This window comes from Odontomachus brunneus, unplaced genomic scaffold, assembly GCF_010583005.1.
Source record: "Odontomachus brunneus isolate Ranch 3 - 2012 unplaced genomic scaffold, Obru_v1 Obru_scaffold_052, whole genome shotgun sequence".
NCBI lineage: Eukaryota > Metazoa > Arthropoda > Insecta > Hymenoptera > Formicidae > Odontomachus > Odontomachus brunneus.
In genome coordinates, this window is record NW_022639502.1 from 601,136 (window position 1) to 618,257 (window position 17,122).

The following is a 17,122-nucleotide window of genomic DNA, read 5'->3' on the forward strand; positions in this document are numbered from 1 at the left end:
GAGAGAGAGAGAGAGAGAGAGAGAGAGAGAGAGAGAGAGACTATCTTTCTCTCTCTCTGTGTGTGTCGTTCCTTCGCATCGTCGACAACGTTGGACGTTGGACGTTGCTTTGGTCGACTCTAAAGAGCTTATCTCAAAGCCTGGCTCAAGTTACCTCGCTGTATATATCAGTGCATACTTAATGCCACACTTTGTAAAATCCCGAAGTGTGTCACGGAATCTGCTTGATGATGCAGGATTAATCTACTCACCCGGTAGCCCTTCTCTCCGGTAGCTCCGGGTTCTCCGCCCGCTCCCTTCTCACCCTTGGGGCCGGGCGGTCCGTCGGGTCCGATGTCGCCTGGAAGACCCTCCGTTCCTTGAGGCCCAGATATCCCAGTGTATCCCGGCTGCCCTTTGATGCCGGTACAATTGCATTTGTACGAGGAGTCCCGGCAGATCTGAAACAGCCGCGCGTCGCGGCACGCTCTCGTTAGCGGAAACTCTCCCAAGCGATTTGACATGTGGACCGCTTTCTCGCCGGCGTCATTTCGACCAAAGTTTTCGTCGGAATCCCTTGGATAAGCGGTTTAGCGCGCGAGCCGCGATCGAACGGAGCGCCGGGATTTACGACATTTTTTTCATTTACTTTCGAAAACATAACGAGAAATGTGCGGGAGAGACGCGGACGTTCCGTGGCGTTTCGATATTTCTCTTTTCATCCACGAAAACGCCCCGCTTCATTAACGACAAACGCTCCGCGCGACAATCGCGCGCGCGCGCGCTGCGCACTAACAGAAAACGAATATTACGTAACGCGATAAATTGCATTTATCTAGAATGGAAATAAAGTATCTACAACGACGGATCTTGTCGGGGCAAGCGATAAAAATTGATTAAAACACGGTTTTGTTATATCGTTAAAAAATCGGAATCGAGGACAGGGACTGCTGAAGAGGAAGAACGCATTGATTGCGGCCAGTGGCGTAAGCGAAACTTGCGGCCACGGAGGTGCGAAGTGCGACTTGGCGAGTGCCAAGTGCACACTCGTCGTGCCACCGCATTCTTTTCGTCGTTTTTGTAGCGTGAAGATAATTTGTCGTAATTTTACGAATGCGTTTTCACCCGCACAGGAATCGACGGGTCTTTGATCTTTCAGAGATTCTTTCAGATTCTCTTTTTCAAATTTCTTCAGACACTGCGGGGCTAGTAATGAACAAAGTGATCCTGCTGTCAACACAGATGGAAAAATGCATATCGTGAGCTGTTAATTCATACACGAGCTTTTCCACAGGAAATCAAATTGCCGACGAATAGACGTCAGCGCGACTCGACACTGCGAAGTAATTGCATCTGGCGATATTCCCCCGTAATTGGGAGAACTCGCGTGCTTGACAGATGAGGTACAATCGATTTCCGTGGGCTTACTGGTGTTTTTCGCGCGAAGTTTGTACATCTATTCGCAAAATCGTCGGTTTTACGCGCTGATAAATTTCCAAAATTTATGACCGATACTGCGATAATCCCGTCACTACGCCAGTGTAATACGAAGGCCGGCCGTGCGCGCTCTATTTGAATAACGTGGAAGAGAACGAAAACGGAATCGTGCTTCCACACATTTGCCTTGTAGATGAAAGTTCTGCCTGTGTCAACGACGCGCTCCAGGACCGACCAGGCTTTCAAGGAACCTCCGTGACACCGTGTACCCGTTCCCTTGCTATTTTCTCTCCCCTGCTTATCCACGAATCTCCTCTGCACGTGCCTCATTTTTGCTCTGTGCTTTACGACGCCTTAACGTTCGCCGCAGGATACAAAGCGCGTACGAGGCGCAGGATTTTTTAGATGACCCGACGAATACGCCGGTTGACGAGTTAGGGACAAATTTGAGTACACGGACATTAAATCTGGTATTAAATCAAAATAAGACATTCTTCGAGAGAGACCGGTGAAATTTATGCGACCTGAAATGTCGCTTACCTACGGTCCTATCGGACCGTCTGAGAAATTCGACGGAAGTTCACGCGACATGAGAGCGATGCGAACTTTTTAAGCTCCAAGCTCGGTCTCGGTCTCGTCCCAAGGCTATTGTTACTTATGCAATGATATAACCGCGGCTGCATAATCCCAATGTCATCATTATGTTACCGCGAAGGACGGCATCATTCTACTTAAATAACATGAACGAGAAGATCTGGGAACGAGGTTCCACATTGCGGTGGAGCGAGAGGTGGGCAGTGATGCAAATACTTTTTCATTTCCTATTGTCTTGGTAACATTCGGTATTCCTAAAAGAGAATATGCCTTTCCATCTGTCCCGACGAACTTGTTCCGCTAAATTAAACCGAATATCATGGAACGAAAGAGGGGGGGGGGAGGGAAAGGGAGAGGAGAGAGAGAGAGAGAGAGAGAGAGAGAGAGAAATTAAATGTGACGACTGTGTCCGATTATACGTGCGCTTTATTTATAAAACACTTAATATTCGCAAAAATCCAATACATATGAACGATTGAATTTCTGCGAAAGCTCTGAGACTAAGCAGGCGACTAATTATATTTGACGAATGACGTGAAGAAACGTCAAGCCGTCTCAATCCGCGATGTCACTTGGTAAAGCTATCCACGTGCGCGCATTATCCGGTAATATCAATATCGCGTCGTCAGCATAATTCATGCAATTAACTTAAGTGCGTGGGATCGCTTAACGCGGTTCCTCCTGGCAATCTCGGCGAACGCGAGCGTGCGTATGCAAGTTGATTCCGCGTTTCTTCTTCTTCTTCTTCCTCCCTCGGGCTAGCCGCGCGGTTTTATATCTCTTCCCCATCTACGTCTGAGAAGAAATGCGTGTCAACGACGAGAGGCAACGTCACGTAGCAAAGTGATATAAGAGGAAGATATAAAAAAGAAAACATATTATTACGCGAAATTCTTGTCAATCTGCAAGAACTGAAGTTACACACTGAAAAAAATTTGATTGGATTAACCATCTAGTGAAATGTGAGCGAAGTGGAATACTGCTTGAAGAAAAGTTACCAGAATTCTATTTAAGTTAATAAGACTTCTGATCAAGACCAGAACTTTCTACTGTTCGAGCTGAACAGTTATTTGTTTAATCCAAACAGATCTTTGTGTGTAGCGCGAACTGCACGGGTAAAAATTTATTCGGAAACTTTCTCCAAGAGTGGTAGTCAGCTGACATTCATTTTCGATCAGAAACACTTAGGCACGCAAAAAAATCGGCGAATTTCCGCGAATTTTCTCCTTAGGGGCAGAATCTTGTCACTCCTCCATAAATAACGACGACCGGTGTCCGGATCCGGTTCTTCTGTTCCCTTCGTCTCCACGCGAGATGCATCCTGCGCGCTCGATCGCTCGACCTCGTCGCATAACGATATCCTACCAAATATGTAACGGAGGCGGCGGCGGCGGCGGCGGCGGTGGCGGCGCCTCTCCCTGTTTCCACGCATTGGTAACATGACGTAACGCACCAGACCCGTCGAGGAATCGCGCGACTACGCCGTGACATAATTTCGCGATTATGCGCGCGCGCGAGAGGGCGATCCGCCAGGAATTAAGCCTCGTTTGTGCGTCGCGACATACTCCACCGAGAGAAGGCAGACGTCTCACGACGATGCCCTGATTTTGCGAAATATATAGCTACATGCATCACTTATTCAAGCATCTCGCAGATGTTGTGCGTGTCTCAAAGCGTATGCCTAAGTGCTCTTTGACGAGGCGCAATTAAAGCAGTCGTATATCGTATTGGTCTGGTTAGCCCTTAATGACGATCCTTTGATGAATTTGAGTCGTTTTCACCGAAATAACGAGAGATCAGACTTGCAAATAATTTATAGGATGAATATATCACTTGGCAGTTTGGGAAAAATCTCGAAGTGAATAATACCCCAGTCTTCACATTCTTCTTTGGGATCTTCTGTTTTTGTTAAAAAAATTTGTTTTGTAATAAATCCGGGATCGAAAGTGCGATAAATCGAAATTTGGATGTTTGAATTGGATCAGAGCTTGATGTTGATTCACAGATTATTCTGGTATCGAGGTCGTAAATTCTCGCAATTGTTTTCTCCGCTAAAAAGAGAGGCGGATTTGGTCGAAACCGTCCGCTCTTATTTTCTGTATCCGTCGCGACCATCACCGAACGTTATATCGCATCACTATTGATCGTCACTGTTAATTTCCACTATTTGCGGCAACTTGATACTAATAAAGTCGGCGTGAATCTAGGCAACGCGCAGTGTAATCCGTTCAAGATTGTTCGCCGCGCAAATATACGCGCGCTCCGCGCAGGACCGGGAAGCTCTGGGCATATGGTTTCGCTTAAGGAAACCGCCTGGCATAATCGCCACGCGGTGAAGATCAGTACGGCAAGTGTAGGTACACGAAGTGTAAGTACACGGAGCCCTCTTGCTCTCCCGATGACGTACACGTGCTCGAAAGAGCTAAGTGCGGCGGAGCCAGACGTTTTCGTTGAACGGCGGACGTTTACGCGAGCCGTCGCTCCAAATATTTAGACTCGCCTGGAGGTTCGTGAACTCCGATTCCAAATTTACACCGTTACGATACGCGCTCTGCCATTACATCGAATGTTTAATTTTACATGCGCGTGGAACGTTGACTCGCGCGTTTAGCAATAAATTCGCCACCGAGAGGAGAAACGGAAAGAGCGAGAGAGAACGAATGAGAATTGTATTTTGGAGTCGACCAATTGGATCATCCTTTTCTACACAGTGCGGTTTTCCCCGTAGACGAGCTGATGTGTACACGGGAAAGAGTTTGACTGCATTAACCGGATGATAAACGTACTAAATGTGTTTTAGCGTTTTCTACAATTTTCATCCTATTTTCGGTTAAATGTTCCATTTAACGCCTATTTTCATACTTTGTAGCTCGCATCAACTTCTTCTAATATTGTTTAACTCATTAACTTTGAAGAGAGGCCCTCGTTAGAATCTACAGATGACATTTTGTGTGTTTTCTGCTATTTAGAGGCGATGAGTAGGACTTCAGTTTTCATGTGTATTAAACATATACTACTCCTACAGAAATACGCTTTTTCCGCATTCCTACAGAATGTACAGATATTGCAAAGATCTGGGGTCAAAAGTAAGACTAAAAGTTCAATTCAGGTCAATGGAATTTTTCATTTTCATCTGTAATACATTCGAGACTTATCTCTTTTAATATTCCTGAATTGTCTCTTTATGGCAGAGCAGGTGAACTTTTACGGTGTGCCGCGAAAGCAGGAAGTACGTGCGACGATAGAGCCGTTTATTCAGGACTACCCAGTACGTGCGTTTCAATACCATACTTGATTAGTTGTGGATCGCCACCATTGAGACTAACGTGACGCTCTCGCAATTGTACCTAGCGCCACGATAACGATAATGCACACTTCGAACCTTCGCCCCGCCGCAAAATGGCCTGTTCGCCTGGCCGGCTCGAGTTCAACAGGATCAACAGGTGTACTCGAACCGTGCGGACGAGCGGGCGCCGATAGAAAATGCGCGGTATTTATCGAACGTATCTCTCGAACGAAGTTTCGCAGGTTTGTCAACAAATCGCGATCTCGATCGTCGAATGTCACCACTTGACCATCCGATGTCACACGGAAACTCCGTTAGCGCAGTTCTGTTGACCGGGGAACACAGATTCGATTGCAGGACCAGCAAGATTCCCGCAGAAGGTTTCTACTCGACCGATTGTTTTCAGTTGTCTTAACCGAGTTTTAACGCGACTGAATGTTTAGACGAATCTTTTCAGTCACGACAGCATGGATATCATTTCTCGTCAGCGAGATTTTCCTCTGGTTCCTCCTGCCTTTCTTACCCCATTCAGTTGCATGAATTGAAATTCTGTCTCTGTGCACGAGAGACGAGCACTGAACGAATAAATACAGATATAATCAGGAGTCTACACTGGAAAAAAGAAACTCTGACAATTCTACAATTCCTTCTAAGTGGAAGGAAGAAACTCTCCCGAGAATTTCGGGTATTTCTTCGCGCGGACGCGCCCTGCATCAGCGATAAAAATAACAACGGATCATGCCAGGTACAATTCGCCCTGGGTGATTCACGAGGCCATTAAATCGTTATTTGGCGCGCAGGAATTAATTTTTATCACCGAGCACGCGTTACTGATTTATTGCGCGAGTCGCGGAGCATCGAGAAGCGGGCCTCGTGTCACTGTGCATGTGTGTATCCGTGAGATACGTACGAGAGGATCGATCTAATTAAAATGAAATGCAAGATGAAATCGTGGCGCAACGGACCCCGGCATTAAATTACGGTCACATTTAACCGCGTAATACTTCGGCGGGACGAATCGATATAGCTATCTCACCTGGTCGCTTTAAGCAACCCGTCTCGGTGTGTCGCTGTTCAGCTCGGCTCGGCTCGGCACAGTCCCGACCGGTTCATTTCGCGGCGCAGCCGATATCTTCGTGGTATCGACAACGCCGAACTTTCTCGCCGAGTTGCAGCGCGCATTAATCGTGCGCGAGGTAATATTCGGGGACTCAATATGCTCTCCCTTGCAAGTTTTCAATTGCACTTATTCCGCTCTACCGTCGAGGAGATATGAGATTTGGATTGGTGCGGGCGCGTGGAGAGGTAGAAAGCGCATCTGCTTCATCGCGCGAGAAAAGGAATCGTTTCATCTTTCGTTTTTATTGAAAACGAAAAAAAAAAAAGAACACGATATCCTTAGCGTTATCGTTATTGCGAACGGGGATTCGTGAATCCGCGGAATCCCCGCTCACTCTGAAATGCGCCGATAAATCGCAATTTTTAAATCGGTAACCGTAGAGATTCGTTATACGATCGTTTTTTGATATTCGATAATTTTTAATATCCACAAATTTACTCGTAATATATTCATAAGTTTTCATTATTGGAAATTCTCGGATTATCGACAGGAAATGGCATTCGTAATAGGGCAAATTTATGAATATCGAAAAACTTGAAATGAATAACTTTATGAAAACATAAAACTTATGAATTATATATATATATATATATATATATAATTCATAAGTTTTATACGTATTTTTTTTCCATATAAATTTATGTATATTCACAAGTTATTCCTAAATTTTTTAATATTCACAAATTTGTTTCATGTTGCGTGTGTGCAAATACCTTTCTATTGATAATTGTGAACATTTCACTCTCATATCTTCTTGATGCTGCACGATGCATAACGGACTTCGCCAATGAATCTTGTCGAACAAGGAGGTAGACGATGGACTCTTCGAATCCGACAACTCACACGATACCGATGCCCAGGATCGGCGAGGGGTCCTGCGCGAGGGGTGGAGGACGACTCTTCGGAATCTGCATAACATGCAGTAATATTAAGCGTCCTCCGGTTTGGCCGAGCGACGTCGACGTCCGTAGGAAGATACGCGCATCGCGACGTCTTTCTCACCGTTTCGAGTCGCTTCTCTCTTTTTTTCTCTTTCTCTCTCTGTCTCTCTGCCCTCGTCCGCTCCTCACCTCGTCAGTACCCTCACCGGTTTGGCGCATTTTTATTCTTTTTTTTTTCTTCTCGTCGCATCGATCTCTGCCGCCTTTTTAACCCTGGCTCTCTCCTCTCTTCCTCGTCTCTCGACGTGTCTCAGATCGTCGCTTCGAGTAAAGGCTGTCGCGCGCAGAAATATTTAAGGACTTAAGACGGCGCCGCTCTCCGAAATCAATTCGCGAACCCCGGAGAGTTATTAGGTCCACGTACTTCTTTTGGCTGAACTTTTCCTTTTTTACAGTTTCTGCGCTTAAAATGAAACGAGCGCGGCAGAAGAAGCGGCCAGAGGGACGACGGCGAAGAGAGAAAAAATTAATTAGGATGAGGCACGAACATGATGATTAATCAACAGACATTTAAGCGCGTAATGAATATGCGCGCGAATTGTGCTTAATAGAGAGATACCGTGTCGGAGATGTAGCGACTGAACGGTGAATTGTATAAATCGATCAATCCCACATCTCGTATCCCACATATTCTCGTTCGATGAAGGTCTTAGGAACAGATCGAATGTCTCCGCGTCGATGTCGCCGTGTAAAATTCCTACAGGGACAATCTTGGTTCATTTGTTCGAGCGAGATTATCGCGCTGTTCGACATGGCGCCGTTCGGCACGACACGGACGAGGTCTGAATCTCGCGGCCGGGATATCACTTTGCGCGATTATTTTTGCATTAGATTTCCTCGTCTTGCTCGCCGTCGGTCTCCTTCCAAGAGGGTCATCAAGACGTACCTACGGACTTAGGTCAGCTCATGGTCGTAATCATGCGTCTCGTTCGCCGAAGTGCCCGGCCGCAAGTGTTGACCCCCATAAAGGAGCACGCGGACCCACGTGTCGCCGTGTGTGAGTGCATGGGCGCCTGCAACGGGGGGCTCTCTCATAATCCGACGGCCGTTAGGGCTCGTGATCGCGAGCACATCGTGGCGGCGAAACGGAAGGAAAAGCGATCCTTGCGCCGCTATTTTCACGTGCGCGATCGAATTGATCGACTCCGACGTCCGTAAGAGCGCCCGTGCAGCTGCGAAGAATAAAACATGTCGCACTATGGCTGGCTGTCGTCCGAAGTAACGGCCGGAAGGAACGCAATCCCGGCGTGATCAATCTGGGCCCGTTCGCGAGTTACGATAGGAGACGGCGCGACGTTTCAATTTTGGAGAAGTCGACGAAGGTGCCTTTTGCGGGCGTCCATGCGGAGGCAACGCCTTTTGCGGTTAAACGAGATGAACCAGAGATCCTGCGTGGAATCCTTAAAGGATCGACGGAAGATCCCGGCGAGTATATCGAGAATTCGTGGTTACGCCGCGAGCGCCGATCTCACTCTCGATACCGCGCAACGGTATTATCTCGGTTGATCCTTGAGAAGGTGCGGCAACCTGACCGGAATATCCCGACGCGTGCGAATGGCTTCATTACAAGCGGCACCCGGTATGATCTTGCCGAATTCAGTCTTATATTCTATGTATGGAATATATGAAGTATGAAACGAGACGGGGCCGTGTTTGCGCGACGCAAATATGGTAAGACATCATTCGCCGCCAATCGATCGCTGTTATAGATCTCAATATTATCGAAACCTTCTATCTCCAATGTACTCCGATTTTACTCGTGAAAATTATCGGTGAAATTTTCTCGGTACACACCAAAAATTAAAAATTATTTCGTCCAATCACGCAAAGCTACATAACTGCAACGTGCGGTGAAGTATGTGTAAAAACACACACACATACATAGCTTTTTTATGTTTTCCATCACACACGAATGAATATCGAAATTATTCCGCGCGCAGTATCGAAAGCAGGGAACGTATTATGGAATTTTTCGGAATCGATTCCGATCAGAATATTTTCGTTATTCTCTAGATTTCTATTGTCTTTTCTAGGGAAAACAGAATTATTCCGATCGGAATCGATTCCGAAGAGTTCTATAATACGTGCCCAGGATTCACTAAAATCGTACCTGATTTCAGTTCTCGAGCGGAGGAAATCTCGTCGAAGGACTCGAGCGAACGCGTTGCCGAGGGGCAACGTCGTGGCATTTTATTTATATATTGAGCGTCTTTTTTTATACCCTGAGAAATCGTGCCGCGTTTAATTACGTTGTGCAATAAGTGTTGCGTAATATTTATGTTATGAGAATTTTTTTCCATAAACCGCTCGGCTGCGTTGCTTAACACGGGATATATCGCACGAGAGGATGTAACACGATGCCATCAAGTCTCCCCTCCGCGCGATCTTGTGCAGTTAATTAATAAATTAAACTAGAAATATAAAATATGTTGATGAAACTTGCGGTAGAAAAAATTTCGCGGAATTTTTATACTTCTGTCGCGTTAATATCGTGAGATCAAATTTCATCGCGCCGTCGATATTGCGGCGTTCCTTTTTTTTACGCGGAGCCTGCTTTTCCCTATCAAATTATGCTATACTATCCTCATATTGAAAATAACGACAAAAAAATTGCACAATCGGGAATGTGTAATGAGTCTGCAGTACAACGCGAAAGGACGAGATGCTGTCAATGATTTATGATCGCCGGGATTAACGAACGTTATCGCGATGCATGCGCTCTGGCGTGGCATTTTTTGCGACTCCTCTCCGCTGCGAGAGTATTGATGACGACGTGAAAGCTCGTGATTTAGCCGCGATGTAATATAGAACATTTCTCTTTTTCATTCAAAATTCACTCGCATGTCAGTCGCGTCCTAAAAGCCCGTGTTAGAGCCCATACGGCGTAATTGAAAGTATAATCAAGTACCATTTCTCGTGTACAGTCGGTTGCAAATCGGCTTGCGCACTTTTCATCGTATAAAGTCACAGTGCTTCAAGTTGTCGAAATTAAAAGTCACTGCTGACGTGTACGCGCAGTGATCGATCAAGACAAGTCGAAGTGACAGTACAGGGCGGGACATTTGCAAAATCTGGGAGGAAAGAATTGATTTTAAATCAAGAGAACACTGCTTTGAGGAATAATTTTTCATACATTTATTACTGTGCGCACAAATATCAGCTGTGGTTTTCAGTTCCGACAACTTGAAGCATTGCAACTTTATTCGATAAAGAGCATGCAGACCGATTTGCAGCAAAGAGAAAAAGAGACGACTGAATAAACGACGAATAAATTGGCGGAGATCGCAGAGTCTCTTTGTCATTGAGCGGTGTAACTTGAAGCGGCCACAAGTGCTGGCGGTACATATCTCTTCGTTACTTTATCTGCCATTTATTTGTGACGTCGCGTGTTTTGAAGCAGATCCCGTCGTAGTATATCGACGACCGCGTCGACGGGTGAAGAGCAAGGTTTCCCGCGTTGCGTAAAGTGGACTTACACGCAGCGACGTGAACCCTTCCATTAGCTGCTCCGTCTCCTATTCTAATCGGTCGTTTCGCGCGCGTTTCCATCGCGGGTCGAATGTCAAGTCTCTTAGCGTGTACTCGCCCAACTAACTCCCGCGCTATTAATCGCGCGCGTGCGCAGTCCCGCCGTCGCTGACCGTCGACCTAACCGCGCGATTTCGAAAGTGCAATGATTTATCGAGCTTACGCGATCGCATTCAAGGCCGCCGTATTATTAGCGCGAGCTCAAGTGTAATTAGAGACTAAGTCCATACCAATTTTCTTTTTACATCGAGTCGCACAGTCGGACGAGCGGCCGGAGAGCGTCGTTTTTGAAAATGGCGCCGGCAAGATCGTCCCAGGAGCGGTTTCCCGGGAATATCGTCGCGGAAAACGGATAAATATCTAGGATTCCACGGGAATCTTTAACAACGAGCCGCGAATCAAATTCACAAGTGATTCAATGAGACATTGAAATTGTGGAGTATTTTCCAACGCGCAAAATGGGAAAATCGTAAAAAGTTCGTAGAAGCAATAACAATACACCTCGTCTCGAGATATTCGGATAAATATTCTATCGCATTGCGGAGAGAAAAGCGCGTAATGAAATTTTTGTTTTATTATCGTGTTCATCGTACGCTGTGATCCACGGATTTCCGCTCTTGCCGCAAGATTTCTCCCGAGATTCAATCTTCGTTCTTTTAGACGCGGCGAAAATGCGGCTCCAGCGCGTTACCGGTCGATCTCCTTCCCGGCTTAATTTATCGGCGACACGTGAGAGAGAAAAAATATCTCGCGCACAGTACACGCTATGGACGTATCGTCAGCGGGATATATCGACTGCCGCGGAAATAGAAACGCATATGCAGCCGCCCTATTTTTGGGGCTCGTAATCGATCTCCGGTGGTGCGGCGAGGAATTCTCGAATTGGACCGTCGAGAAGTTAATCGTTCTCGCTCGCGGTCCACGGAGAACGAAGTGACGCGCGACTCGTTTTTCTCGCACGAGACGCAACCGTTGTAAAGATGAGCGATGTTGTTTTCGAGATTGGAGGACGCGAGGCAATTCGTTAACTGGCCGGGCGCAACGCGAGAGATCGTTTCGCGAAGGGCCGCAGGACAAGGACAAAAAAAAATCGCGAAATGTTACCCACGCACTCGTTGAATTGAGCTGTGTGAGGACGTTGCGGGATACGCCTTCCTTCTTAAAATCAATTTTTCAAGTTCACACGGATAATTCGACACGTAGAAACAAAAGTACGCGCTATTCTCGCGGAAGAAGCACAACGTTACTCTATCGTTGTACTCGTTATTTTATCTGTAACGCATTGTTCGCAACTGCAATCTGAAATAACCACATGGTTCATGATACGGAAAGGATCTGTCACGTGCGAGCAATTTTTACGCTAGTAATTCTTGCACAGTGATAAGATCCGTCCGGTTTTCTTCTACAGTTTCCTTCTCCCGCTGCGAGTGTTTTTCATTGCGATCTCGACTGCGCAATTCCCCGAGTCACTGCAAATTTTTGTTGCAACACAGAGCTTTCCTCAAACGGATCGAAGAGTACCAACTAAAGTTAGTATCGGGGCTTTTAGGACACGGCTCACATTCGAAAGCCATCGCTTTCTAAGCTTGAGCGATACTATTTTAAAGTATGCTCCAGGTCACCTACCCACGAAAGTGTTAAAGCCTTCCCCTAAAGGCGGCGGGCATGATTCCTACAAAAATAGATTCCCCAGTCGCGTATAAAGCGATTACTCCCACGGGAAAGAGACCGTTCCTCTTTCCAGAAGAAGATGAAGAAGAGGAGGAACGTGGCCGATAGAAAATTCACGATCGATCCCGCGGACTCAGCGTAGCGCGCCCGATTCGAAGGAGAACAGCGTCGTCACGCATCGCGCCTTGAACCCCTTGAACTCCCGCAGCTTCTTCGCCGATAATGCCGCGTGTATCGAGGTTACTCGTTTCGTAACAGATATTGCGTTCACCCCCCGAGTGTTCCACATAGATCGCCGATAAAACATGCCTGACCGGATTAGCGAGCAAGAGAACGAGCGAGCGACCGAGCGAGCGATCGCCAATTCGGCTTCGATCATGCCTCTCGTCCGTACATCTCGTCTCATCTCATCTGCAATGAATCAAAGAGTGACTCCTCCTCGGAACCGGAGTCGCAAAGCTGAAATCTTCCAGGAACCGACACGATCGATTCACGGAATCTTTATATAAACGCGAAATTCGCTTTGATCATTAATCCCAGAACCCCAACCATCAAGAAGTTGCGTAAACCCTAAAGATGGGTAAATTTTATCCAGCGCACTTTCATTTGCTTACCACTTCCGAAAAAATGATCAAAACTCTATGCTTCCTTCTTAATCATTAGGAAACATCGAGGAGTGTGGATCTATTAATATTTTTGCGATTCATTGAGGCTGAAAATAATTATAATGAAAAGACACAAAACGCATGTTTTTGAGAACGGTAAGGTTTGAATAGTTGCGTAAATTTCACCCATGTGTTTGGGATTCTAGGGTTTAATATCATCACGCCGGCTGATCGACCAGGTCTTGGTGATTCCGCGAAGTCGCGGAATTTTTGCGACATTTGCAAAGACATTTGCAGCAATTTTCATGCACGCTCGCGCGTAAAAGACTCGACTGTTGAGTGATTTGCGGATCATCCGGCGGAACGATTTCATGAAACGGCAGCACGTCAGACCGAGTGACATCACGCTCTAAAGTTATTTATTGCAAACGTGAATGAAACAGTTCAGACAATCGCTGATAAGAGAGAGAAAGAGCCGGGTGAAGCTGGAATATGAAGGAGGAGGATAGGTCGTTTATGGTTGTTTCGATAACCCGCAATACTCCCATCACATGTACACACGCACGCTCACATCTCTCCGGCTGCGTCCTCTCGTCCGCGCGTCTCGCGTTCGCCATGATTCTCGGTATGCGGGTATGAGGGAGGAAGAAGAGGAAGGAGACGAAGAAGAAGCAAGCAGAAAAAAAGGCATCGGAGGGACCCACGAATTTAATGAACCGCGCGCGGAGTTTATCGCCGCCGGCTGACGACCGGCGGACCTATTCTGTAATTTCTTACGAGTCGCAATGGCGGCGAAGCCCGGGGTATTTACGGGCTTAGAGTATCCTCGTGAGGGGTATTAGTGCGACGGTATTTATATCCGCATATGCCGATCCTCGTGAGACAAGCTGATTACAAAATTACGAAGTCACCGAGGCTAATTCGAGATCTGAGTGTCCAATTCGCGACAAGTTTCTTCTTTCGTTTGCGCAATTCACCGTGACTTCTGAGAAGGATGCGATAGTGACGGCGACTTGAGGGAATGCTGAGAACTTTACCGACAGAACATTGACATCTTTTCTGCAAAGTTTACGTCATATTGGTTGTGCAGAATTACAAATGCTTTTGAATAAAGGAAATACGTGTAAAAATAAATAGGAGCATTGCTATGTGACGAAAAGGAAAAAAAGTTTCGAATGTAAAATCTCAAGTTATCAGTTAGCGTAATACGTGCCAAAAGCTCCGCAGTTTGTACATACCGAAAGTGTGGATGCACCAAATAGAAAAATTTACAAGAACATTGCTGTATTTTCGCGTCTGAATTCAGAAACTTAGGAATATCGGAAAAGTTTGCAGAATGATTTCTACACATGGTTAGGTTTTCTGCTGAGTATGGTAAAACAAAGCAACACACATTTTACATAAGTATATACTGTATATACAAGAGATACGAAAAAGATAGCGACGATCATCCCTGCGACAATTTTCATCGACTCCTGCATCCCCTTCCAGCATCGCCACAGGGGCGAATGGATGTATTCCCGAAACAACGTCGGCGCGACGGCGCTCGACCAACCAACTGCCTGATTTTTCGCAACGCAACCCATTTACGTTGAATTCGCATGGTTTGGGTGACCCTAGATAACATTCGGCACGATAGCGGCACGAGGAGACCAAGCTTCGCGGAACGCGAAGAGAGGTCGGTTCGCGATATTAATAGCAGTAATATAATAATTCCGCGATTTAGCGGGGGAGATCGCACACGGACGGGTCGTCGATGCCGCGAGAAAGATATATATATATATATATATATATATATATATATATATATATATATATATATATATGTGTGTGTGTGTGTGTGTGTGTTACAAGTGCTCTTGTTCCGTGCAGCATCCGCCGCGAAACGGCTTCGGGGAATTACATTATCGCGCGTTTATCGTTCGCGAGGAGCCGTTTACTCGCGCCGCGAGTAAATGTTTACGGGTGGCGAAAGTAATATTGGCGAGAGAGTTAAATAACAGCGCGCGCGCGCGCTATCAGAGCGAAAAGTGAGATTACGTCCTGAACGTGCCTCTCGCGGGCTTCTCATGATCGCTGGAAACGTTCCTCTCGCCGTCGCGAAAGCGCGACGCACGATAATTCGACCGATGACACGCGGAAAGTGCAACGTGGAGTTTCCGTCTGCGATAACCGCGTTCCTCTCCCCTCCCGCCTCGTGCCTCCCTTTCTGTCTCCCTTCGAATGTCATTCTCATTGTACATTTTAATTATCAGTCGGTATTTATCTGCTCTGTATATTATTACTTGGTTACACCGGATGTAATTCCAGTACACCTCATTTATCTGCATTATCCCGACCGAACGGCCAGAATCTCGGCTAACTGATGCTGCAGAACGTCGCGATGGAATTACAGAGCCCGTCGGCTCTGGTGCCACACAGAACAGTACGTAGCGCGACTCGCAACACGTACAGCTAATTGAACGATCATTCATCGAATTGACCGAAGCCTTTCATTCATGCTTCCAGTCGGCAATCTGAGAACTATCATTCACAGAGGATAGCGCCTACGCAGTCGCGCGCAAGAGGTACGTTCGCCAGCTGGCAGCCTCTCGATGGGAGTCCCGACGCCGCGGAGATTTTCAGATCGAAATCCCCATGGATCGCGTGTGTTCGGCGACTCTCCCGGGCCGGAAATCTTGTATCGCATTACGTTGGACTTCGAGCGAGATTTTCGGGAACAGATATCGCCCGGGGAAGCAGGGGGACCACGTTTAGCGTTCACGGTTGCAGCCGCTCGATTACCTATCGACATTGCCTACGTCTTCATGTCTGTTTACATTACTATTACTCATGATGGAGACCAGTGTCGCGCGGCGCAATGCAAATTAATGTTTGCACTCGTCTTGGGAACATAATTCCACGCCCGCGGGTTGTGTTATATATATACATGTGCATACATACGCGTACATTATATATACATGTGCATACATATGTGTAATACACACATACATAGTTCTCTGCGCGCGTATACATGACATCATACGCCGAAGCCATTTAACGTGATCATGTCACTGGTCACTATTATTGACCGCCCTTCCCGCTTTCAGCCTAACGCGTGCCACATGGGATGCGTCACGCGTGAAAGAAACACGCGGAAGAAAAGGCAGATCTAATCCGTGTCGGATTATATGTCGAGGAACTCTTATTAACGCTTAATTGTTCCGTGTCGAAGAACTCGGCGGGGAGTCGTGCGGGATTGAACGCGAGAGGTTGCAAGGGTGAACGAGGAATCCTCAGTGTGAGGAATCGGAGTGTGAGATATAAAAATCTCGTTTGTCATTGCGTGACAAGAAAATTCGAGTCGAATTTAAGCGCGTCGGCTCAGTTTATGAATTCTTTCTCGAACAAATAACAATATATGTTGATAATATATTCTCGAACAGATGACAATATATGTCGACAGATGATACAATATGAATTTATTAGCCATTTTTATTAGCCATGAACAATAAGAACTAATAGGACGCGTGATGATTACTCTGGATGGCGATGGATCGGCTGAATGGTGTAATAAGTGACAGTAGAGCGTATGATGTCATTGACAATCAACGCGCCTATATCGTCACGAAGCTGGCGAGACGATAATAACTAATGTCAACCTGCCGAAGATGATTTGTATTTTGTCGTGAGGTAATCCACATCGTTGTTCCCGGTTGTAATCAGGAACGTTGACTCAGTCCACCCGATGCGAGTCTAAAAATATCCGCGATTCGAATTTCGACAGGAATAGTCGTAGGTGCAAGCAAATTTTACGTCCCCGACGCGTTGGAATCGTAAAACAACGGTTAGCACATGTTATCATTAAGCCTGTGCGACTCACATTAATCCAGACGCGTAGATTTAATAATATCAACTGACGTGTATGCGCGTGTGTATGTGAGAGAGAAAGTAAGAGAGAGAGAGAGAGAGAGAGAGGGGG

The 17,122-nt window shown here is 46.4% G+C and overlaps 1 protein-coding gene across 1 annotated transcript in view; it reads right to left on the bottom strand.

The window, feature by feature from the left end:
• Positions 1-17,122, bottom strand: part of LOC116845423 (collagen alpha-5(IV) chain) — a 57,716-nt gene that overhangs the window by 33,579 nt on the left and 7,015 nt on the right. Inside the window, exon 2 of the mRNA XM_032818083.1 lies at positions 252-440. Coding sequence (XP_032673974.1) covers positions 252-440 — 189 coding nt within the window. The remainder of the gene's footprint in view (positions 1-251; positions 441-17,122) is intronic.